Source organism: Photinus pyralis, unplaced genomic scaffold (assembly GCF_008802855.1).
Source record: "Photinus pyralis isolate 1611_PpyrPB1 unplaced genomic scaffold, Ppyr1.3 Ppyr1.4_LG1, whole genome shotgun sequence".
NCBI classification, from domain to species: domain Eukaryota; kingdom Metazoa; phylum Arthropoda; class Insecta; order Coleoptera; family Lampyridae; genus Photinus; species Photinus pyralis.
Genome location: NW_022170249.1, coordinates 8296797 through 8323020, shown reverse-complemented (window position 1 = coordinate 8323020; position 26224 = coordinate 8296797). Strand labels below are relative to the sequence as shown.

Genomic DNA, 26224 nt, shown 5'->3' with positions numbered 1-26224 from the left:
AAAATATTGGTCGAGTATGGAGTGAAAGTTTAAAAAGAAGTAATATTTGGATGAAACAGTGTCAAACAGCCATCTTTCATCGGTCGTTTTTTGGCCAGCCAATTCAATGCAGTAAAATGACGTTCTTGGTGTCTCAAAGAGGAGATAAGTTACAGAAAAACCAGTGTAGCGCGCTACGTTTGTGAGTGCGTTTGTTCTCTGTTGCAAGTAGTTTTTGCCCGGATTGTTTAGATTTTTAACAAAAAAAACTGTAAGTAGTTTAAAATTTCATTAATTTGTTCAATTGTTATCTACCGCTTATACGGGGTGTAAAAAAACGGACTTTGTTACAGTTCACTTTAATTGTTAGAATTATGTCTTTAATATGATTTGTGTGTTTAGAATAAATGTTGTCTGTGTTAATTGATGTACCCCGTATTCGAACCCTTTTAACAATCCAGATATATGTCTCGTGCTTTATTTCCGGCGTTTTCAAAATTCAAACTCTTTTTGGAATTTATGGGACTTGATCGTGGTCATTATTTGCCATTTGCCACTCACCCAACGTATTAGGGCATTGCATTTATTTTTTACGCGGTCCGAATGTTAGGGTCACAGCAATACACTGGGTTGATTTTTTAGTTGGAGCAATTGTTTTTATAATGCTCACGAAAGTATGTTTATAACTCGTCTCGTTCAAACGTAATATTTCTCTGCTGAAAGCCACCCTTATTCACATTATGTTGGTATTGATATTTATAGTTACATTCTGGGTCGATATCTCTCCCCCCGCACCCCCACTACATAATTATCCCAAAGCAAGGGAATAAACGTGCCAACCCCCAATTTGCCAGCCCCCTCCCCTCCCTTCGCCGAGGGTCCTCAAGGTCAAAAACTTGAGAAAATGTTAAATAACCATTCCTAAACAGCATTCCAAAGTTGCGACCTTTTTCTATCTAAAACTACCTGTCGACTGTACTATACTTATTGCTGATTTGCAGTTGTAATCAAGTAGCACTAATTAGGATAATTTAATATGATCGAAATCCCGGACATCTCGTCTCCAGACATCCGGAATCGATTAAGAAAACTATCAATGCTCTGCAGCACTTCAAATTTCGATCCAACAATTGTAAACTTTATCCATCTCTATAAAATTCGAAAAAACAAATCTAAATTTAGAGCTCCCGTACAGCCTTGAGCTCTAACTATTGAAAAATCTTATACAGGGTGCTCGTAGCTTTCAATTCAGAGAGCCATAAAAACTAAATGATAATTTCAAACGAACTTTTAAGACTTGAACTGCCAATGAACCATAATGCGTGCTTTATTCAAGATGGCAAGTTTTGGGGGACAGAGTGAAGAAACCTAAACCAAAGTAATTTTCACTCATTTCTCTCCCACGACCTTATCCAGGGAAATTGCGAACCAATACAATCTGTTCAAAATTTGGAACCTTCATTTTAGAACAGATTTTTTTGTGCAAGTACAGCGTTCCTATATACCATTATCCACTTAACTGCCTAAAACAAAATCATGTGAGGAAATTAAGAGCTTCATGAAATTCCATATATTGTCCTTAAGAAAACTTTATAAAATATGAGCGTTTACGAAAGAGTACTTTAAACGGAACCCAATGGCGATTTCCTACTAAAATAAATCTTTCATTGCAGGATATCGACTACGAAAGTTTCCGCCGTTTCTTGGACACCTTCTTGGAAGTACGAACACCGGAAGAATTATGCAGACATTTATTTCTCTCATTTGTACGTAAAGGCGTTAGAGTTGAGGGTAAAGCTTTTAAAGAAATGGCCGTATTAAGCTCTACAACAGCGTGTGCTCCCATTACTTCTCATACTAAAGGTAATAAAAAGAAATTCAAAACTTTCGGTTTTATTAGATTTAATGGCTGGATGCTTTGCTTTGTTTGTAGAATGGAGATCGTAAGTTGTAGTCGCTGTTTCTTTAGTTTTTGTTTACAATTACGAAAACACTCGTTTCATTTAAATTCTGATGTGCTCGCGTTTATATTAAAGTTAAGGTTCTCGCGACGTTAATCAAATACGTACATACATCAAATATCGCTGTACGTTTCCTTTTCCTACTAACCATGTGCGCTTTTGCTGTGAAAATTTGTAGCCAACTTCATTTAAAAATAACTCAATAATTCAAAGGCGCTCAGAAAATTGAATTTATCTTTGAAAAAGAAACTCACCGTTATTTACATTTTCATTTCCTTTTCGTTCTGTACTAAGATAATTGTTAACGAGTTACGAATTTCAATTGAACCCCTATCACAACATTTTCTACTTGCTTTCTGAATAGTTCGTGAAATCTATTCATACTCAACACACTCGTTCTAGAAAGGCTAATTAACCCTGCAAATGCGACGTGGGTTGATCAAACGACGAGTGGAATTGACGGAATAATTTTGTTTTACATGAGAAAACCGCATTGTCAAACTGCAAAATTATCCCTTTCGAATTATCGTCAAGTTTGAACACGACATAGAGTGGGTTTTCGGAATTTAGAGAATGCGTCGATGGGTGGCGCATTTAAATCGAAAATTAATCCAGTTGGTGCCTTCTAACGTCTTAAGAATATTCGATAGATGGTAAATGGATCGTAACAACCTGCTGCGAGGTCATCATGCAATTAAAAAAAGTACACAAAATTTGAGTACTTCCGAAGAAAACTTGATCCTGAATTAGCGCAAGTACAATATTTTGGAAATCTAGCAACGTGCGATTACAATCATTGCACACTCCGAGTTTGAGACTTTAATATCTGGCAAATTAAATAAATTTATTTATTAGAAAACTTGTAGCTCTTAGAAATTGAATTAACTCAAATGAAGTACGCTACTTGACGTTTCTCTAAATTGATGTTGCCTTTGATCACATAATTTTGGCCTTCGCCGACTACCTCTCGGCTTAAGCACGAATTAATTAAGTAGAGAAAACTCAAGTATTGCATTTAGCAGCGACATCGAAAAATTTGTTACGACGCTCTTTATTAATTAATTTTTACGGGTTTAATGCGTCTCCGTACAGCCCGCAATGCGGAAAATTTAATTAAACGAATGCATGCGAGATATTTTTGTGTATGTGGGGTGATCTCAAATTATGATGCAAATTTATTTCTTTTTGCTCATAGAAGAAGAATGCTTTTAGTAGTTTTTGCGCTAATAACATTTTTCGGCGATGCGATTAACGTAGAGGTTTATTTTTATTTTTTCCGACACGAAAGGCATGTGAGAAAAATAAAGAAGTTATTTACCTTTTCAGAAATTAAAAATGTACCATAATATGCAATCACCCTAAGTGGATTCCTGGTTGTTTATGAGCGAGAACCAAAATTTTCAAAACGATTGGTTCGTAAAACCGTTTTCTCTGACTTACGCAAAAAAAGTGACAGTAACTTCTTATTTTGTTTACGTGCTCTTAGGTTCCAGCTCTACGCCAAACGTAAACGCCTGTGTTGATATTTCAGAGAAGAGTGGTGGTGGAAGTAGCGAAAGAACTAATTACGGTGAATTTTTAGTTGAAAAATTTCATGGTATTAGCGAAAAGTTACTGGGGCATCATCGATCGGATAGCGACACTTCTTCGACTCGTGTCAAATCAGGTATTGCCGGTTTTGAGCATGAATCAACCAGTAGATTAGATCTTTTCATAACCAATCTCTGCATGTTTTGACGCATGATACTAATTTTAGACAACCATTTGGTGTGGTATGGCAAATGATGATAATTTATAGAAACATATCCGATTTAAGGATTAAATTCAACGATTATCGTAATCCCCTGTATTGAACTATTTCCTTCTGCAATATATGATACTTGACAAATTAAAATATTACTATGTCTACGTCACAGTTATACATTTAAATGTTGATTCCCCGAAATTGAATTTGTCGTTGGATTACCAAGTGTGATTTGTGTTGTAAAACTTTTAAAAGTGCTGTGGGTTTACGCATTCATATTAACAAAGTTGACCAACATATATACATCAAAAGGAAGCGTCACAATCATCATCATCAGGACACAAAGGTATACGTTCACTTTTCGGAAGATATTTCCGTTCGCAATATGTTTTTGACTCTGAATCTAATTCAATGTGAGATACGGAGGATTCTTGTTTACCCTCTGAAAAATCGCATTACTGTAAATTGACTTGTATTATTATTATTGTCCCAATTGTCAAAATACCAAGACTTTTAAAAATTATTAAGATCAGAGCAATCGTTTTAAAAAATAATTGAAATAATTGTCGAGTTGTAAAAAATCCTTGGTAACAACAATAATACTGGTATTCGGCAGTTTAACGGCTGCAATTTTGGTGAGTGGCAATATAGGGTCAAGATTGATATATGGACTCCCTGAATTTAGTGGACGTTTTAACGGGCGATCCACACACCGAAGGAAAGGATAGGAATGTCTTCATGAAGAGGGATAAGAAAGCGAAGGACCGTCTGGTCTGTCTCTAAATAATGAGTGCTTGTCTTATGTACGTGACAAGCAGACTGCTAAAGAAATGTGGGAAAGTCTCCATTCGACGTTTGCAAAATAACAAGTTCTACACAAAAATTGAAATTTTATATTAAAATACGATTTCGGGCAAGATTAATACAAAACTCGTCAGTAAAATTACATCACTTGACTCGGAAATTAAAGTACTCAGTTCCAAAGGGGCCTCGTACTTCAATATTTCCTCGCCAGTATCATTTTTCAGACTTTTACATAAATAACTATTCCTTTATAGATGATTTCACACATTTTGCAAATAACGGATAGTCCATCTAATGTTTGGAATTTGAACTACCGACTTCCAAAACGTCAAATGTCATTCGGGAAGTGACAAATATTTAGTAAAAACTCTGAAATTTACGAAATGGGACGCTATACGATTGAATAAAGTTGGGAAATATTAAAAACTTATTTCCAAAGTGGCGAGTCTTCTATTCAAACTGTGCGAAATTTGAAAAAAAATTTGGCACAAAAATTAATAATTTAAAATTAAAATTATCTTTGGGAAGCGGTGAAAGATAAATGTTACGCCAATAATCCAGAAACAATTCAAGATCTCAAAACCGAGATTCAAACTGCTATTGCTGTGATAAGGCCCGAAATAATCGGAAATGTACACAAAAATTTGGTGGAACATTTACATGCGGGCTATTGCCAAGTCAGCCGTGGTGGTCATTTGATATTGAGCTGTTTTTTTGGGGCGGTTTTAGTTTATAGCAAAATGAAGTTCCAATTTTTAAATGGACACCCCGCCCCGTATTTAAATAAATCAGAAGTATTTGATGCTACAAAAGAATATGAAGAAATGGCTACAGCTAAGTGAATACTACCGATTTCAAAATTAAAACCAGATCAAGGTAGGCAGTATTTGTCTAAGGAACAGGATAAATGGTATAAAATGAAAGGAATTTAAATACACACAACTATTGCATATTCGCCTCAACAGAATGGAGCGCCGCAAATGGAGGGGATATACTTGTTATTTTTGCTTTATACAATTTCCGGAAGAGGCGCGCAGTGACAAAATGGCGGTAGCAGTAGCGGTGGCGAACGTGAGGCGGATGCTGACTGGGCTGGAGATACTGCAGATCGAAAATCGACAAGTGGTTTCGTGTTTAAAGTTTTTGGATGCACGGTATCCTGGTCCAGTCGATAACAATCTGCAGTAGCTACATCGTCTAGTGAGGCAGAATATGTAGGTAGGATTAAGTGATGCGTGTGGAGAAGCTATGGATAAAGGGAATATTGGAGAATTTGGATATAGTTATAAAAGAAGATATAATGAGATATTAAACATAACTTCATAATGGATTGCGTTGAAAAAGGGATTATCAAAGTAGAGCCAATATCAACGTAAAGAGCAAATATATTGACCAAGTCTTTAGATGTAACTCAGTTTGAGAAATTAATCCAATCGAGAAGGGGTATTAAGATCAATGTAATTGTTTTAAAAAATAATTGTAGAGTTGTAAAAAGTCAAATAAAATATTCTTCCTTCGTATTAAGTTTAGTAGATTCTCATTGGAATTTGGATCAAATATTTGTTTTTCCTCATTAGCTTTCACGTTTCAATTTGTATTACTTGATAATGGACAAGTTTTGTTCCGAAACATGCCGTAACCTTTAAACACAACAATTTTATATTATACGCTTATGGGGAGATCTTGAAGTTACTTTTAAAAACACTTACATCCAGTGGAACTTGGATATTGCGGTTTCCTTGCTTCCCATTTCTTTTTGTGTAATTAAAAATTCAGCACGTCGTTATACCGTTGAATGAAAAGCTTTATACGAGATATAATTTTCAATTTTCAATGGAACAATTACGTACGTGTAATCATGCTAAGCGATTTCATTTGCACCTTCCAACTTTTCCTTTGATCTATGCGATTTATCGCCGTCTTACCTACTACTTCTCAATCATGTTCGAGATATAAATTTTATAGCAAGTTTTACGCTGATCTCGTAAAGCAATTCGCTCCTCTTGAAAGACTTATAAATTTCAAGTATAACGTAAATATTGTACACGTCTAGCGCATATGTAGGCCATATATCTTCTTTTATTCCGTTTCGTTTAAATATTTAAAAAGTTTAGACGAAAACTTTAAATTTCGCTGAAACGTGTCACGGTCTACAGCCATTAATTATACTATGAACCTCCTTTTGGGAAAATGCAAGATGGGACATGAAAAGGGAGCTTGTCATATACGTTTGAGTATCTTAATGTGTCCACCCACACTGCACTAAAAATAGTTTCTCAGTCATTTCACGCGTTTTCCGTACGTATTCGAGGAAATCGAATCAAAATCTTTCCAAAACTACAAAAGCGTCTCAACGGATGGGCGGACGGACGGACGGGAGGACAAAGTGGCGCAATAGCGCATTTTTTAATTTATGTGGAAATGCGCTAAAAATATTCAGTTGCATTTCATGTGTGAATTTTAATCGTAAATCTTACAAAGAAACATCTCGAATATCGAAAACTCCATAAGGCTCTAATCCTTTTAAGATATGCTGCCTGAAGGGTGACTAAATGGTTTCCATACTCGGCGATTCCAGACTTTTGAACTGATATTACAGTAGAGCGGCTCTCTAGAAGTGCTTCATTTGAACATTGTCGGGAAATTAAGAAAAGGTAGATTGAGAAAGATTTGATAGAAACTCGCCAATTTGAAGCGAGCTTAACGGTGGAAAATGTAAAGAGGAAATTGCTGGAAATTCAGGGGGAGCTGAAGAAGAGCTTCAGGACACCCGGAGGGTTTTTTATGAGGAGAATTTCAGGGGAGGTTGAAGGTACGAGAGAAACGAAAAAGAATTGTATAGGCGAACGGGGAGAAATTTGAGGAACTTGAGATAAGTAAAATTAAAGAGGAAAATGAGATGTGAACGCGAATGAAAGTAATTTTAAGAGGATAGCAATAATACCATTTATGGCATTAAATTTCTATTTCAGATAAGGGAAATGCCACTTCGCACTTAAACTTGAGGGAGAACCTGTGTAAAACTTGAATGAATGATGAATGAATGTGAGGGAAACTTGAGAGGAATTTCTTACGTCGAAGGAAACTGAAGGGGAAGTGAGAGAAATTTGGGAAGCTGAGGGCAACTTGAAAACAAAACCTCAAAGGAACTTAGAGACGTGTAAAAAAGAATTAAGTAAAGCTTGAGAGGAACAGGGGAAAAGTTAGGTTTTGAGAGATATTTGAGGAGAATCTTGTAGTGAAGTATATAACATGAAAAAAATTGATACACCTTGAAAGCAGCTTGAGAAGAGACCTTCAGACGAACTTAAGAGACGCTTAAAGACAAATGGTGTAAGTTTAATGGTGGGTTTCGTTGATTAGCAAAGTGCAATAATATCTATTTGCTATTCCTTAATGATTTTTGATAGTGAACTAATGATAATGATTGTATAAATCCGCCATTACCGGGAAAATCAAAGCAATTTGAGAACCTGAAAAATATTCGACTTGATGGATGATATGAACTCGATATAACATAAAAAGCTTGAGACACTTTCATCACTGTGTATCGGAACGGGTCCATATTTAATACCATCACAGTACCATACACAATTTCTAGAACTTCACTGTTTAGGAACCTCAGTATGGTGATTGTGGTATTAAAGGTGGCGAGGCTACGTAAATAGAATAGAATAGGATTCAATACACAGCATTGTTATAATTTTTCTCAAAATCAATATCTGTAATGTTTAACTGAGTGTTTAAGGGGGGTGTACCGGGTTATTGACTATATTTTTTATTCTCCCTCTAATACATTTTCTATCCGGTTTCGCAAAATAATACATCAGTTGTTTGGCCTAAGCACAAGTTTTCAAATTTGGTATTATTATTTACAAGATGTCTCAATAGCGACCCACAGCCACCAACTTGAAAATTCTAAGGGGACACCCTGTATTTTATTCGATTATTATTTATATTATATTATTATCTATAGAAGATAGATCTATAATATTATTTTACAGTTTTCGAGATAAAATCCGTTGAATTTTGGAAGAACCATAGATCATATGAAAGCTTATTTTTTTCTCTTTGTTGTCAAATTAGAAAATAATGCAGAACAATTAGAAAACCCTGCGATGCGCTTGGCTGTATAGGCTAATATATTACATTTTAAATTTAGATACCTTTAAATTAACAGAACGTCAAAAACGATATCAAAAATTAACAAAAAATCGAAGGGTTTCACCTTTTGAATATTCATAAAAAGTGGCATTCGCTTTAAAACTGAAGGATTTACTTCAGAAAATGTATACATAACGAAAAGTTACAGTTTCCCCGACCTTCGTAAGGGGCTTCATCAGGACAAGTCCGCCTCCTCAACCAATACGTTGAGGAAGCTGAGCCCTCCAAAATATTAGATAAAAATGTATGAACTTTGACAAACACTAGTACTCGCATAACAGGATCACACTTTGCTATCCATTTATCGCATTTTGAAAGACTAGCATCACAGAAATAATAATAGTAATCAAGTCTTATTCTTGAGCAGTAGGTAATCCCCAAAGAGCGTCCCAAGATATTAAATTTCGCCTTGTTCTTCTACTTACCCTCGGACTAAAAATTATTACTAAATTTTATTGATGTACAGTGTATCCTTTTTTGGTTGAAACTGCAGTATATCACAGCTGTTTTTAAAGATAGGGACTTTCGCGAGACACAGGGTGAAAACCAAAAATATCTTACTTAAAATAGAAAAAAGCTTCTGCCTATTTTAGAAATGTTTACGTAGAATCCAGTGACACAGTCAAAACAATTTTTGGACCACTGTTTCCTAAAGTTTTGCCCAAAGTTGGTATTTTTTAAGTGCAACACCTGTATATTTTAAGGTCAATTGTTTGCATTCTTTTTCCGGATTACATTGATGTATGGCAACTTATATTTTGTAATATAATTATATATATTTTTTAAAATTTGAAAATGACATTATTTCTACCGTCAGTCATTTTTGTTGATTGGTATCAGGTATTCTTAATCACCATGGATACAATAAACAAACCAACGTCTCCGTAAATCCATGGCCTACTATTTAAAAACAGCAAAAAAAACATTGAATCAAATCTCAGAAACTGTGGTCCTACATTTTTTTTACTAAGTCACTGGTTTATACATAAAATTATCTAAACTGGTCAGTTTTTTTTCTATCTTACATGGATAGTAAGATACGATAACATATCAGAAAGTCAAACTTTTCTTTTTCGCCCTGTATTTCCGAAACAAACGTAGCTAGAGATTAATTCTGTTTGTGGTATTAAAAGTTTCAAAAAAAGTGAGATACCTACACCTCAGTCTCAACCAAAATAGGACATACTGTACATTAGAGAAATAGGCAATAGAAAGCTAAGAATATGTGAAATTTTCAAAGGGAGCTGAATTTTGTTCCATTTTTTTCCCAAGTAATTAATTTACACTCTAAATATGAGGCTACTCATAATGAGAAATTGAATTAGATAATCCAGTAAAACTAATAATGTGCAATGTAAAATACGAAGTAGATGCCATATTCAAATATTTTATTTCGACAGAGAGCTGCTCCATGTCATTGGAGCCTAACGCCATGATGACGGGGGTTGAATTTAAAGAAAATATTAATTATTAACGTACAGCCTCATAAGTTTTGTTACACATTCCCTGACACGGTAAGATTCCTAGAAACGTTTTCGGGAAAATTGTACTAAAATATGTATTTCGATCATGAACCCACTTCAATATTCGGGAACATTTTGAGATGGCTACATTTTCTTTGGCATCCAAGAAACAACCACAGTCATGGATAATGTTTGTAACTTGTAATTATCGTAAATCCGCCCCTCGCAAAGGCTTCTGTAACAATGTGCATGATGTCTGCTCGGTATGATTAATATTTGCACGCCAAAATTAATATTTAACTCTTGCAGGAAGCATTCATCCAATGTTAACCATAACCCATACATCATACTCATGCAACGAAGTGTTAAATAAAAAGAGTGCCGATTCATCACCATCTCATAGTCAAATGTCAAGAAACTCTTCCAAAAAATCTAATAACTCGTTACTTGTTAATAATGGTAAATTAGAAGGTAGAGCGTTGTTTATAAAGTCCCCGGGAGTTTTGCTGAAGAGATTTTTGTTACAGAAATGCGACATATCGTTAGGAAAGCTAGTACAATTGACGTCAACTCTGTTAAAGTATCTCTTAAAGACATCGTCTGTTATCTTTCTTTATTAGAAGCGGGACGTCCCGAAGACAAACTAGAATGTGAGTATCAATGTTAGAAAGGGACTTTATGCCGTTTGTAGTTATGTTTCGGTTATACGATACGGATGGTAACGGCGTATTGGATACGAATGAGATGGATTGCATAATTAATCAGATGATGACGGTTGCTGAGTACTTAGGCTGGGATGTTACGGAATTAAAACCGGTGAGTGCTCCTCCTTTACGCTGTCAATTCAAGTATCTGTTCCAGATCTTGCAAGATATGATGGTAGAGATTGATTATGATGCCGATGGTACGGTGTCATTGGAAGAATGGAAGAGAGGAGGGCTAACAACTATACCACTGTTAGTCCTTCTAGGATTAGACTCAAATGTCAAAGAAGATGGAAATCACTTGTGGAGATTAAAACATTTCAGTAGACCCGCTTATTGTAATTTATGCTTAAATATGCTTGTAGGACTAGGAAAAAAAGGCTTGTGTTGTACATGTAAGCTTCATTTTGAGTTAAGGTGTCCGCTAACAATGTCTTTCAGTTTGTAAATATACGGTGCACGAAAGATGTGTTCAAAGAGCTCCCGCGAGTTGCATCGCGACCTACGTTAAAAGTAAAAAGTCAGTTCAAACTTTACAGCACCATTGGGTGGAAGGAAATTGCCACGGTAAATGTGCAAGATGTCGGAAACCTGTTAAAGCCGGCATCACCGGGCTGCACTGTCGATGGTGCCAGATCACGGTAGGCATTATGTTGCTCAAGTTGTGACTAAAGATTGTCAACTTCTGTTCCAGTTGCACAATAAGTGTGTTTCCCATATTAAAGCGGAATGCGGATTGGGCGAACACGCAGTGCATATATTACCGCCGACTGCCATTTGTCCCATAGTTCTTGATAGGCAAAGATCTCTGCAGAAACGCGGGTCGAAGTATGGGCACGACTGTAACTCGGTTGGTACCTTGTCATTTTCAGCAGAAAATAATTATGTTGTTTAGGGTTCTTTGCAATCAAGCGTAACAAAACAACCACCCATGTCATTTCAAGTCACCCCACCACCTAACACTACACCCGTATTAGTCTTCATCAATCCTAAATCGGGAGGAAGACAAGGAGGTCGTATATTAAGAAAGTTTCAATACATACTCAACCCTAGACAAGTGCACAACTTGGCGACCGGCGGACCTATGCAAGGTCTGACGATGTTTAAAGACGTATCAAACTTTAAAGTGGTATGTTGCGGAGGTGACGGAACGGTTGGGTGGGTTTTGGAAACAATGGGTACGCCCTTTAAACGCACAGTCTGAAATAATCGCATCTATTTTTAGACAAAGTCGAGTTAGAGTGCCAACCTCCTGTCGCCGTCATCCCGCTGGGTACCGGAAATGACCTCGCGCGATGTTTGAGGTGGGGCGGAGGTTACGAAGGCGAATCCGTGCATAAGCTGCTGCACAAGATTGCCAGAGCGACGACGGTCATGCTGGACAGGTGGCTGATAGAACTCACCGACTCTGAACCATTGGAACCAAACTCCAACCAGGCCGACTCAAAAATTCCTTATAATATCATCAATAATTACTTTTCGATTGGAGTGGTAAGTCAAAATGTTTACCTTTAATTATCATTGTGTTCCCAATGTAAATCTACTATGGGCACAAGAAGCGTTAAATACCCTACGCCTAACGCCAATGTAAAAAAAAAACGCCCAAAATAATTAACATATTATTGTGGGTATTTTTCCTGAGATTTTAACGCGGTGTCCAAAATTAAATACGCTCTATTGCGCTCTCAAAAGTTGTTGGTCTGTGCTGAAATTCTATGGCATCTCCCTATGATTAAGGTCCAGATTAAGTTGGTAGAACTAAATTTTTAATTATTTACAAATTTGGGCGGAAAAAACGACAAAACAATTGAATTTCATGGGGAGGCTTAAATTGTACGTAATTTCTCTTTGGTTAGGGTCAAGATTAAGTTCGTAGAGAAGATGTTCAGGCAAAACAATTTGATTTCTTGGGTAGGTATAGTCCCTCTCCCTTTGGTTAACTTCAAGATTAAGTTGGTGGAGTAAAATGTTCATTCATTTACACAATCTGTCGGAAAAAACGACAAATCAATTATTTATTTCATGGTTTACAAATTTTCTTTGGAAAACCAACATAACAATTTGACTTCATGCGGAGGAACTAAATTTTATGCCATCTCTTTTTGGTAAAGGGCACGGTTAAGGTGGTAGAACAAAAGCTTTATTTAAACACAAAATTTCGTTGGAAAAAAGACAAAATACTTAGTTTGATGTCATAGGAAGAACTAAATAAGCTGCCGTGTTATTTTACCATTTGTCACCTCACGTATCCATCCATTGACACTTAATGTGTAATTAAAACGTAACTTAAACGAGCAGGCCGAGACTGCGGCCGCGCTAGAAATTAATTTAAAAAAAGTATCAAGGTGTCTAATTATTGCAATATTGGAACATATTTAATACGCAAAAATACCTTTGTAATAACACTGCAAGACAGGAATTAATTCAAAAGGGAATTAATTCGTGATTTAATTCTATTTGGTGAACTAAATCCAATGGAATTAAACCTTTTTATTACTGTTTTAAAAAGACGTATAATTAAATCCTTCGCAAAAGGAATTTAAATTTTTTAATTGTAAAAAAAACGCTTAAATCACATTAGGAATGCTTAATTACTTTCAGAAATGCTAAATCAAACATTACCAGGAATACCAGTAATTTTATCAATCTATCCTAGAATTTAGAGATAGATAAAATGAAACACAACATTGTGCATTCCAATGACATCTCGTTATTCTCGTTAAAAATGAGACACAGAGCACGAAATGAAATGAGGTTCAGATTATAATACAGTATTGTTTCCATGGAGATGACGAGAGAGCTTAAGCTTGCTATTTTGGACGTCTAAATTAAATACCTATAGTATTTTCAGAACCTTTACAATGATTCTCTCTGATTCTGATTCTGCTATAAAATAAAGGCCTGTATTATACAGGATGGTAAAGAGAAACTAGCCATCTCGTGAAATTTAATTCTCTCGATGGTTAAAACATCCATTTATCATCTTCTATAATAAATAACTATAATATGTTCATCTCAACGGGTATACGAAGCTGCATCCAGTTTTACTCACGTATTCGGAACGACAATCTTTACATCTAAGTTGTAAATGCTTGAACCAGTGAAAGGGTCAACAGGATCTTTAGCTTCCTGTGATGTTGGATGCTTGTTGCTTTTTTTGTTAACAAATTTAAACTGCTCGGTTTTCATATCATATTTTAATGTCAGCTATTTGTTATTCATCATTTCCATATCAACCGTTTACAATTATCTTTTAATGTCACTAGATCTCATCTAAAGTTATACTATAAATATTACACTTCCTTTGCCAATTCCGACCAAAAACGATAGCCCGAGTAAGCTTATTGACTAGATCAGTGTTTCTCAAACTTTTTTTTGGCGGTACATTAAAATTATTAAACAAAATTCGCGGCACCCCTAAGTATTGTTATTCTTTTTTTACAGTTAGTAAAGATATGAAGGATGAGAAGTCAATATTTTTGTAAGTAAGTTTATTTCTAAACACAAAAACATTTAAAACAAACGTGTAGGAATCTGGCGATAAAATGTGAGCTGATGCTCCTTAATAGGGTTTGCATTTTTTCCTTGATTATTATGTCGTGTTTTTGAAAGACGTGCCCTCACTGAATTCTCAAGGACCTTTAATATTTCTTTCTTCTTTGTTAAGGTGACTTGTTTTGGACGGGAGCAAAATCATTTCATGAGTAAAACCCGACAGCCGAAACTAATATACGCATTTAAAGCGTACTTTTGATTTACCTTTGGTTTGATTTTAATATTATATATACTGTTAATTACAAGTATTAGTTTGTAGCTTTATAAGGGATATTTACTATTAAATAGGACGGTGCGTAGCGGAAATTGCAATGCATGGCCGCCGCCTTTCGATTATGATAGCGCGGGTTCGAACCCTCCGAGCGCATTTTTTTCTATAATAGATCGCGGCAAAAACAAGGAAACGAAAGAAAAATGTCACTTTCGAATATTTTTCTAATAGCCACTGAGAGACCGAGAAGTGAAGTGATTCGTACTTAACAAGATTAGTTAATAAGACATATGAAAGTGGGAATTATAAGAGTGAGAAGGTGAGACGAAATGCAATACCAGCATATCATCGATTAATAAACTATAAACCATAGAAATAAGTAAAATAAAAACTTAAAATTGTAATAAAAAAGCAATACTTATTCATTTTTTTTAAATTTATGTAATGTTAAGTTAATTATGTATTTAAACATTCCGCGGCACCCTTATGAAGTACTTGCGGCGCCCACTTTAAGAACCACTGGACTAGATATACAGTTATTATCAATAACTTTTTAATTTGATCGTTACAGAAGTCTGGAGCAAAGTGAATAATCTACACCTATACGACGTAAATGGCGTAATTTGCGATAGCCATTAAAATTATACGATCTAACCAAACGATGTCAAGAATATGGAGCCGAAGTAGCTCTATCGATTAGTTTAATATTGAACATGCATCTGTTGCGTGTATTACCTCTGCTTAGGTGTGTTAAAACGTTGATTTGTCTACTCTTTAGGCATAATTTTATTTAAAGGCGTTAAGCACCTGAAATGTATTTGGAGATAATTATCTTAAAGTATCTTCGTTAGAAGTTGTATTACGTAACTGAACTTTTTTGTTGTATAAAAAAAAGTGCATAATTACTGGAATCAAATTGAAGAGCAAAACCCATACCAGACAGGCGTATGGTCTCGTCCGCTATCAAAAAATTATTTTACTTCACAGTAAATATGTATAGCTATGAACTCATATTATACTGATGACTATGGAGCAAAAGTTTTTCGGCGAATGGAACCCGTGCCTTTTCTGGAACAAGGTTGATCAGCAATTTCTATCTGGTACTATGCAAAAAACTTTTCCGACACTAATATTTTGTATAATATGGCCAAATTGCGAATTTTGTAGCTGTGTAACATCGAAACATAAATGTGCGCTAGTAAATAAGGTCAGAAGAATGACCGTTTATAGAACGTTGCAAAAGGGTTCACATTTTAAAATAATTTCTTATGATTACTACCCCGCAGCTATTTTTAACTTTACGCATTCTACCGCTCAAAGATTGCGCCGTTTCGCAAGCACTTTAGTGAGCTCACCTTAAAAAAGTAACATGAACATTCGTATGCGGCGTTCATAGTGAAAAAAAATAGATTTTATATTTGCACATCATATACCAAACGCAATACAAATTTTAATATCCATAAAACACATGCATAAGAAACATTCACTTACCCTTTAATTCTGCTTTTCAGTCCTGAAACAAAGAACAAAGTGTAAATTGATGCATAACTACTAACAAAGTATACAGGGTGTAACACATAACAATTACGTCTAAGTATGCGAAAAAATAGGGTCGTAGAGGGAGCGAAAACAAATATTCACTATGAATAAAGAGGTCCCAAAATTTGAGTTTCTTCTTTAATTTTTTCTGAGCCACCTCTTCTTTGTGAAATCACATTGGAATAACAGGATTTTGGAAAACAACCTCTTGGAATTCTTTTGGAATTTATGTCAAGTCTTTTTCAAAGTATAATTTAGATTGCGGCTTACTTTACATTAGTTTTTATATAATTACTTGGAATACGTTCAATATCTTTGAAGCGAGTATTTATTAGCGGGTATGACTTGGTTTTTCATTATCGTCCGGTATGATGATATGTGTTGCAAGGGACTAAATTCATCTCATTCGCCACGAGACGTTATATGGAATGACAATCTTTTTATAGCGCATGTGAAAGGAAATATCGTATTAAAATTGTCGATATTTTTTTTAATTTACAAATATAAACATTTAAAGAAATCTTTAGCAGTTTTTAAAGTCGCGAGGTGAAGCGGTGCAGCCGCCGAATCCGAATCTCCTCTTGTTGAGTCAAATGATGCCGCCAATATTGAAATACCATTGCGAGCAAAGGCAAAAAAAAATTGTCAAAAGTTCGCAATGCAGTGAGGCGAGGCGGCGTAGGCGCTGAAGCCGAAGCTATGTCCTCGTAAGTCGTATGGAGTCAAATGATGACATAAATATTTAAATATTTCTTGAAAATCCTGTATCATTGTAAAGAAAACCAAAAAAACCTTCAAAAACTTGTAAGGTAGCGAGGGAGGCGACTCAGCGGCCGTAATTTTGATCATTGTAAAAAAAGACAAAGACAAAACAATAGAAAACGTTGATAATAGCTATAAAAATATTGAAATAAATCGCGAATATTTGATAACTCCGCAAAAAAAACAATTCTTGGTGGGTTTTCACGAAATTTCTACAGATATAACTAGGTTAGTTGGATGAAGAAGCTGATTTTTTTACAAATTAATGATAGGTACTCTTAATGACTTGGCGGTGTTTCTTTTTTAAATGTTTTTTTCTAATTGTAAGATATCTTATAATAATAAGATAATCTAATCAACTTCATTCATACATCTACATATGACAGATATATCCAAACATTAGAGCACAATTTGAAAGATTTACTCGATAATATTCCTTTAGAAGGCAGACGGACGGTTATTTTCAGCAAGACTGTGCCCCAGCTCGTAATGCGTTAATTCCTAAATAATTTAAATGATCTCGTACCTAACTACCTACCTAATAATTGGATGGAAACGCAGGGACCAATAAAATGGCCATCACGTTCACTCGACTTAAACTCATTGGAGTTCTCTTTGGGGTGTTTTTTTTAAATAAAATTTATAAATATCCTTCTACAACGGAGGAAGAATTAAGGGAAAATGTAGAAAGATCGCTTGAAGCAGTTCGACCACTACAAATCCTGAATGCAACAATATCTTTGAAAAAGAGATGTTGATCAAATAGTGTTTCATAGGCGACTATTTGTTATTTATTTTCAGACACAATGTAGTAATAAACAAAATTTATTATAGAGAGCTACCTATTGAAAATAGTATGAAATATTATACATTTTCCGAACGTTCGCTGGCCAACTATAATTTCTACTTTTAAAAAAACTAATTTTAGTTACAGCGTAGTTACAAAAAGGGCTAGAAACAAACGACTAACGGCATTGATTTCTACGTTAAAAAGTGCCTGAATAATGCTAAAGCGGTTTTGTTCTAGCTTCAACAATGAAGGAGGTACAGTTAATTAGAGGAATCGGGCATTTTTCAGGTTTTCATTCTATGTATAAGAAAAACAAAAGACAGCAGCGTATTTCTGGCAACGGTAATGGAATAAGCATGAAAAAAGAGGTCACGAGCACCTAAGCCGTTTTCGTTTATCTACGCTAATAAGAAAGTTACCCATTTAATCCCATCGAAATTGGACCACACTGTACACATTTTTGCTCAGTGGTTTATCCGTTTAAAAGAGTTTTGTGGTGGCCCTTTTTATGCTTTCGTAGTCACCTACTCACAAAAGCGAATATGCTTTGTAAAGTGTAGGAAGCCTCTTTTCTTCCAATTTCTTATGATTGTAAAATTATCCCCTACAATAGTAAAAGAGACAAAGATACATTGTATAAGAAAGAACAAAATAAAATTCGAGATAGGGTGTCTTCCGGAAGCTGATTTATGAAAGGGTGAAAATTTTAGTTTTAGAAATATCAAGATAACCAAGAAGTAAGAACTTAACGTTGGGCTTTAAACGTTCAAACGCGGCACTTACAATTTTTTTAAGGGAGCAACCATTCCATCCAAGAATATGAAATTTGGCCCCCGCGTTCCATACAAATTATCGTGTTTGAAATTTTAGTTGGGAAATTCGGTACGCAACGTCTTCGGAAATTTAATTTAGTGTACATTTATCGATCGAAAGAAACGTAAATTAATTGCAGGTGCGTCGTTATCAGTATAATAAATTGCGAACACATGTTTGTTGACGCACAGCTGCATACACGCAGATTTCGATTGTATTTGTAGAAAAAAGCCGTTTTATAGACATTTCGTTTGATTAACAAATCTAAGAATGTTTAACTACTCAAAAGTTAAAGCTCAAAAACGGTCTAAAGATCTAAATGGGCAACTACCTATCATTAGTTTCAGATTCTTAATTTCGCGGTCAACTTTAATTTATACGTAATTAATAACTCACCCTTAACTCTGTAACGCGTTTCATAACTGGAACCCTTATGGAAACCATTCGAAATTTGAAGAATATAATGCTAAAGACGCACTAACTTCGCGTTACGCGCACGACTGTTTGGGCACAAACTATAGGTACAATTTTGGAGAAAGGAGACTAGTAAGCGATAACTTACGCGCGCTTATCTACACCTTCCACTCACCTGTTCTATCTTTATACAATTGAAAAGTAAAAACCAAATTTATTTTGAAATAAATTAAAACGAAACATTTTTCTACGCTGATTTTTTTTCCTTGTGAAAGTTACCAGCTATTTTTGCTTTGGCATTCTTCAGATTCTTTGAATAACACGGTAAGTTCTAGTTCCCTAATCCTTCCCTACTGGAATGCTACTATTCCCTTGATACCAAGCGTGAAGGAAGGATGGTTTATGATTTTTTTTGTACTATTGAGTAATTCAGAAGTGGTATCTGAATCTATAATTTTATAGTTAAAAAAATGTTAAAAGAAACGCAGTCCAAAGGTTTTTAAAAATTGTCCACGTGCTTAATGCATAATAAAGTAACAGTTAACAAATAATAGCATTAATTAATTAATTCTTTGCGGTGTTTTAGCAAAATGTCCCATTAATATCATTTAACCTTTTTTAACGATGGAGGTAATTGTCGAAATTATGAAAGCTTCCTAATCTTATATTTAATTGTTTTATCTGGTGTAGTACTGATTTAGGAAGTTCAGCTTTATTTGGTAAAACCGAACCGAAAATTTGCGTCGCCGTAACTCATATTTTGTATATATATGGGGGTTAAATTTGTTATTAAACCGTAATTAATTAAATATATTAATAATAAATCTAAATATGCGAAAAAATAGGGTAGTAGAGAGAGCCAAAGCAAATATTTACTATGAATAAAGAGGTCCCCAAATTGGAGTTTGTTCTTTAATTTTTGTTGAGCAACCGTAACACATTTTTCGAAATAGAAAAAAATATAACTGAGTTTTGGACACTTTTCTGCGCATGCCCGTTTCTAAAACTCATCTTTGCTGGAGAAATATTAATTGTGAAATTTGTGACTAGTTTCCAAATATTGGCAGGGGAAAATGCACCTTTTAAATAATTAGTTGCACATTCTTGATTTCACGATCAATTTTAATTTCTACGTAAATAATAACTAACCGGACTCACCCTTAACTCTGTAACGTGTTTCATAACTGGAACCCTCATGGAAACCATTTGAAATTTGAAGAACATCAGAACGCTAAAAACGCACTAACTTCGCGTTATGCGCACGACTGTTTGGGCACAAACTACAATTTTGGGGAAAGGTGACGAACGTAACCGGTAACTTACGCGCGCTTATCTACACCTTCCACTCACCTGTTCTATCTAATACAATTGAAAAGTAAAAACCAAATTCATTTTGAAATAAATTAAAACGAAACATTTTTCTACGCTGATTTTTTTTCCTTGTGAAAGTTAGGTACCAGCTATTTTTGCTTTGGCATTCTTCGGATTCTTTGTTCCCCTAATCCCGAGCCTAATCCTTCCTTACTAGAATGCTATACCATTATTCCCTTGATACCAAACGTGAAGGAAGATAGTTCATGTGTTTTTTTGTACTATCGAGCTTATTAAAATAATTCAAAAATGGTATCTGGAACTGTTATATAATCAAAATAATGTTGAAAGAAACGCGGTCCAAAGATTTTTAAAAATTATCCACATGCTTAATGCATCATGAAGTTACAAATTTATTAATTAATAATTAATTATTTATGGAGTTTTAGCAAAATGTCCCATTAATGACCTTTTTAAACGATGGAGGAAGTCGAAATTATGGAATCATGTACTTAATTATTTTACTGATTTAGGAAGTTCAGCTTTATTTGGTAAAACCGAACCGAAAATTTGTGTCACAGTAACCAATATTTTCTATATGGGGGTTAAATTTGTTATTGAAAGATATTCATTTTGTGAAGAAAGCTCTCCAACCCTTAAAAATGTCACAAAAACTGAAATTGATGGAACAACATCATACACTCTTAACCTACATGATTACTTTTTGTGAAATCACATTGAAATAACAGGATTGCTCTAGAAATGAAAACTAAAGTTCGGGTTGGTTAAAGAATTTAATAAGCGACTACTGAAGATTTTAAAAGGGCCGGCCATTCCACCTAAGGGTAAATACGACGAGAATCTATTCGATACAGATTGAGCATTCTTTTGTTAATTTTCCGGAAGCTGATTTACTAGTTGGGAATCTCAGTACCTACACAAATACTTCCGAATTTAATTTAGTGTCTATTTATCGATCGAAAGAAAAGCAAATTAGTGCAGGTAAATTGATTGGAATTATCAGTAATAATTGCAAATACGTGTTGACGCACAACGCATACACGTCGATTTCCATTAAATTCGCAGATTAAAATAGTTCGATTAAAAAATTTAAGAATGTTGAATTATTCAAAACTTAAAAACAGCCGTTTTTCCGGAAGCTGAATTATGAGGGGGTGAAAATTTTAGTTGGGAAAGCCGGTACACAACGTCTTCGGAAATTTAATTTGGTGTAGGTACATTATTTTATCGATCGAAAGAAACGTAAATTAATTGCAGATGCGCGGTTATCAGTATAATTGCCAACACATGTTTGTTGACGCACAGCTGCATACACGCAGATTTCGATTGTATTAGCAGAAAAAAGCCGTTTTATAGACATTTAGTTTGATTAACAAATCTAAGAATGGTTAACTACTCAAAAGTTAAAGCTCAAAAACGGCCTAAAAAAATCTAAATGGGCAAATCTAAATGGGCAACTACCTATCTTGCATTCTTCGTTTTTCGCGCATTGTCGAAATGGAAAAAATATAACTGAGTTTTGGACACTTTTCTGCGTATGCCCGTTTCTAAAATTCCTTTTTACTGGACGAAATTTTAATTGCGAAATTTGTGTAGGTAAAAGATTAGGTTCCAAATATTTGCAGGGGAAAATGCGCCTTTTAAATCATTAGTTGCACATTCTTGTTTTCACGATCAACTTTAATGTATACGTAGTAAATAATAACTCACCCCTAGCTCTATAACGTGTTTCATAACTGGAACCCTCATGGAAACCATTTGAAATTTGAAGAACAAAACGCTAAAAACGCACTAACTTCGCGTTACGCGCACGACTGTTTGGGCACAAACTACAATTTTGGGGAAAGGAGACGAACGTAACCGGTAACTTACGCGCGCTTATCTACACCTTCCATTCCACTCACCTGTTCTATATCTTTACAATTGAAAAAACCAAATCTATCGTTTGAAATAAATTAAAACGAATGACCTGGATATTGGATGAATTCCATCGTCTCCAATATTTTTGAGGTTGGAATTCCATAAGGTACCGGGGTGGAAATATTGGTTCATTACGAAATTTTGAAACGGGTAGAAACTTTATCTTTAGGTGGCAAATGCAAGGTAGCTTTTAAGGCCCTTATACAGGATCTATCAAAAAAACACAGATAGAATAACCAGCTCAGCGTAGATATCGTACCTTTTCTGCTTCACAATTATCCTGTGAGCAAATGCAATAGGCTATAATAAGTGTCTTCGGTTATTTTGTGGGTAGGTACTACTTATTTATCTGTTTTTTCCATAAAAACAATTATTGTATGTACCTATGTCCAGGATTTGTTGTTAAAAATCTTTTCAGTTCATGAGTTATCATTTCGCAATTTTGGACTGACGGACGGGCAGGCTATTAACTAGGTATTAAGTACAACATTTTCAATGAAATTAATTTTAAATTATTAAACGTAATAATTAAAGGTGTTAGCCTCCTCACTCCACTCAATAAGCTCCTAGCATATGACTAAAGGTACACACTTGATTTTGAAGCGAAATGTATTTTTGTGTTTGTGTCCTTTGATCTTGAAGTTGATGCTGTTAAAATAACAATCCTAGTTCCCTTCTGCTCTTAAATTGCAAAATAGAAACGTAATGAATGTTTGCCGAGACAGATACAGTACAGTGGAGTATCTTATTTATTTATTTATGTATAATTGGACGTTTTTTAAGAATGCATTTTATTTTGTCTTTTAGATTAACTAAATGTAGGGATACTACTACAAACTACAGGATAACATTGTATACATTTTCCCTAAGGAACTCAGCCCCGTCGCGGTGAAAATTGCAATACAGTTTCTAAATTAAACATGGGCAACCCCAAACAGTAGTAAATTGCTTTTTATTTCATTTCGTTATTTGCTAAGTAGATACCTCGTGTTTCCGTTAATGAAATACAATTTGGATTCCAGTGTTAATAAATAAACAATCAGCATGTAGGTACTCTCAGTCGTATTACTGTTTGTTGATTGTAGGTACACACTAACTAAAATACAACAGTTAATTAAAAGTTTTAACATCGACCAATTGAGTGCTTGCATTTTTAATTACAGGATGCAGCGATTTGCGTCAAATTCCATCTTGAAAGAGAAAAGAATCCGGAAAAGTTCAACAGCCGCATGAAGAACAAATTGTGGTACTTCGAATACGCAACTTCAGAACAGTTTTCCGCCTCCTGCAAAAATTTGCACGAAAACGTCGAAATATTGGTAACAATTTTTGCTAAAAAATCACTAATAAAAAACGAAATTTACTGTTGCAGTGCGACGATGTCTCTCTAGATCTGGCCAACGGTGCTCCTCTGCAAGGTATAGCCTTGTTAAATATTCCTTATACGCACGGAGGTTCGAACTTATGGGGCGAGCACCTCTCAGGTTCAAGACGGAGAAGAAGCAAAAAGAGAAAAAAGAAACAGAAGGAATTGAGCACTAGCAGCTTTAACTCTGTAGATCTGAGCGTCGCATTGCAAGGTACCTACCAAATGTGCTATTCCCAATTGTTATTGCGTCGCTTTCAGACATTGGCGATGGTTTGATAGAGGTGATCGGCTTGGAAAACTGCTTGCACATGGGACAGGTTAGAACGGGTCTGAGAGCAAGTGGGCGCCGATTAGCCCAGTGTTCGTCCATAGTAATTAAGACTAAAAAGACATTTCCCATGCAGATAGACGGGGAACCGTGGATGCAGCCGCCCACTACAGTAATATTAAGATTGGTCTTGTTTTGCTGTTTAATAAAATTTGTCCTAGGTACGTATCACTCATAAAAACCAAGTACCAATGCTTATGGCACCACCTCCCGAAAAAGGTAAAGGGTTTTTCAGTTTTTTCAGAAGATAGACTCTTCCAGTTTTATACGTTATCCATAATCTGTTGTTTATTTCATCACGACAATAATGGAGTTGTTAATTATGTACCTATACTTAATCTGTATATGTTGAAAAATTTCTTTATTTTTCGTCTTTTCAGTATTAAACCTTGGTTAAGTATCTTAGTCGTCGCGATTATACTAGATTTTATCACTGTTCAGCATTTTGTCGATGCGTTGTTTATTGGAATAATGTGTGCTGCTATACAATAAGATACAAAGTGAGGTATAGTGTAGATATTTATTAATGTGCGAATAATATCTAGCAAAATAGGGACCATACTGCTTAACCGCCTATCCAACGTCTTAGAAAGTTGTATTCCTTCAGTTGCCTTTACATTGAAATTCATTGCTTTCCTTTGAATATAATTATTATATTATATATATGGAATAAATGTATCTAAGCGAATGCTGTGATGTTATATAGAAAATGAAACAACTGGAGTTTGCCGAGTGCTCTTCCCCATTCAAGCGATGGAGAAATACTGCTCGAATTGGCATCGAATTTTTTTGTGGTAATGAGTTATCTTTTTATACGTAAACTTATTACAATTTATATTTATACATTTTTTTGGAGTGCCCAAAAATTACAATGGAGCATGAATTTCATTATAAAAGCATAACAAAAAACTACAAGTAAACATTATGATCATAGTTACGCATTAAGTACTGCAATTTCCACCGTTCTATTGTAAAGTAGATTTAACGTACATTGGTAGGTATAAAACGAAGTGCGACGTACAAACGTTTGCGTACATGCGTATAAATAAAATTTATTTTATAAAGAAGTACTTTTATGTACGTAATAGTCATTAAGTAATGGGTACTGTCTCGTTAGAAGTAGAAAACGAATATGAGTAGTTTATAAGAAATCTGATATTTTACAAGTTTTTGTTCTATTTTTAAAGAAATAGAAGTGTAAAACAGCATCAGCCATTTATAAATTAGAAAACGGTACCTACTCATATCCTAAACGTGTGTAGGGGAAGTTACTCAAACTAGAGAAATATAAAAGTTGAATTGCTTTTTTACACTTCGTATTGTATTTGATATATCATTAAAATAGTACTGCCACTTATCAAGTGTGGTTTTGCTATAGAGCTTTAATTGTGTATTATAAAAGATTATATAATAGACTAATGAGAAATTGAATGAATGTATATGCCTTCACTGATTCTAATGTAAAAAGAGATGTTTGCTTTTAATGTCCATTTTATATTTAGTACTTACTGACATAGTGACATATATTAAGCCATTTTTGTTTTTATACAATTTATGGCATATAGCATATAGATGAATCGTCCATCCTATAATTGCCACTACTTTTCTGTTACAACTTTCGTAAATGTAACAATGTAAGTGATATTAAAATAATTTACCAGATCAATAGTCCTTGTAGTCAAATTTCTAAATTTTCCTTATAATTTTCTACTACGTCAGTTACGTATGGACCACATGAATTTAGCTATGGTCGTAACCGATATAGGTATTTAGTTCTGTGTTTGCACTTTTGTACCTACCTCTTTCTCTTTACCTTCACTCCAGACCATGCAATTACCCTTACTTCACCCTTAATAAATGGGGAACGGAATGTACCAGCGTGATGTATACGGTTTGCACAAAACTTGTGATTGGGAACATATTTGAAGGTAATATTGCATTTATTATTTCTCTCTGAACATCACATCCACACCACAAGAACTCTCAATTCGCACTACACTGGAAAACAAGGGAACAAAGGAAAACTTTAAAGCATTTGCAAACAAGGAAAAATTACAATAGATACGATTTTCTGTAGGGAAATTTATTGACACTCAGTTCACACTCGGAAACCAGACTTTGACTTCATATTCAAGAGAACTGATCCTTGAACTCGAATAAATCGAAGGCTTGACATCGCCCCGTTCACTCGAAACTCGCGTTTGACCCACCACCGAAAAGATCATGTCGGGGGCTACCACAATCCTTTTGTCGGTACCCACTTCCGACGTCCGGTCACCCGCAATTCGCATTTTGGTGAATTTCGCTAAAAATCCTCCACAAAATAGTACTCGATTATTCTTAAACTTTCGGGTGCCCAAAGTCGACTACCC

General features: G+C 34.9%; 1 protein-coding gene across 3 annotated transcripts; it reads left to right on the top strand.

The window, feature by feature from the left end:
• The first annotated feature begins 1657 nt into the window (after positions 1-1657).
• On the top strand, positions 1658-25475 carry LOC116159732 (diacylglycerol kinase 1). 3 transcript variants are annotated; one of them, XM_031472798.1, is made up of 14 exons: positions 1658-1842; positions 3427-3606; positions 10425-10586; positions 10643-10765; positions 10807-10931; positions 10977-11214; positions 11261-11460; positions 11514-11669; positions 11715-11997; positions 12045-12310; positions 23319-23474; positions 23528-23735; positions 23783-23964; positions 24014-25475. In XM_031472798.1, exons 1-14 carry the CDS (start codon positions 1788-1790, stop codon positions 24101-24103), a joined length of 2424 nt encoding a protein of 807 aa, XP_031328658.1. In that variant the 5' UTR covers positions 1658-1787; the 3' UTR covers positions 24104-25475. The 3 variants fall into 3 exon arrangements, with proteins under 3 accessions (XP_031328658.1, XP_031328659.1, XP_031328660.1); XM_031472799.1 differs by lacking the exon at positions 10425-10586; XM_031472800.1 differs by lacking the exons at positions 3427-3606; positions 10425-10586.
• Positions 25476-26224: the final 749 nt, after the last annotated feature.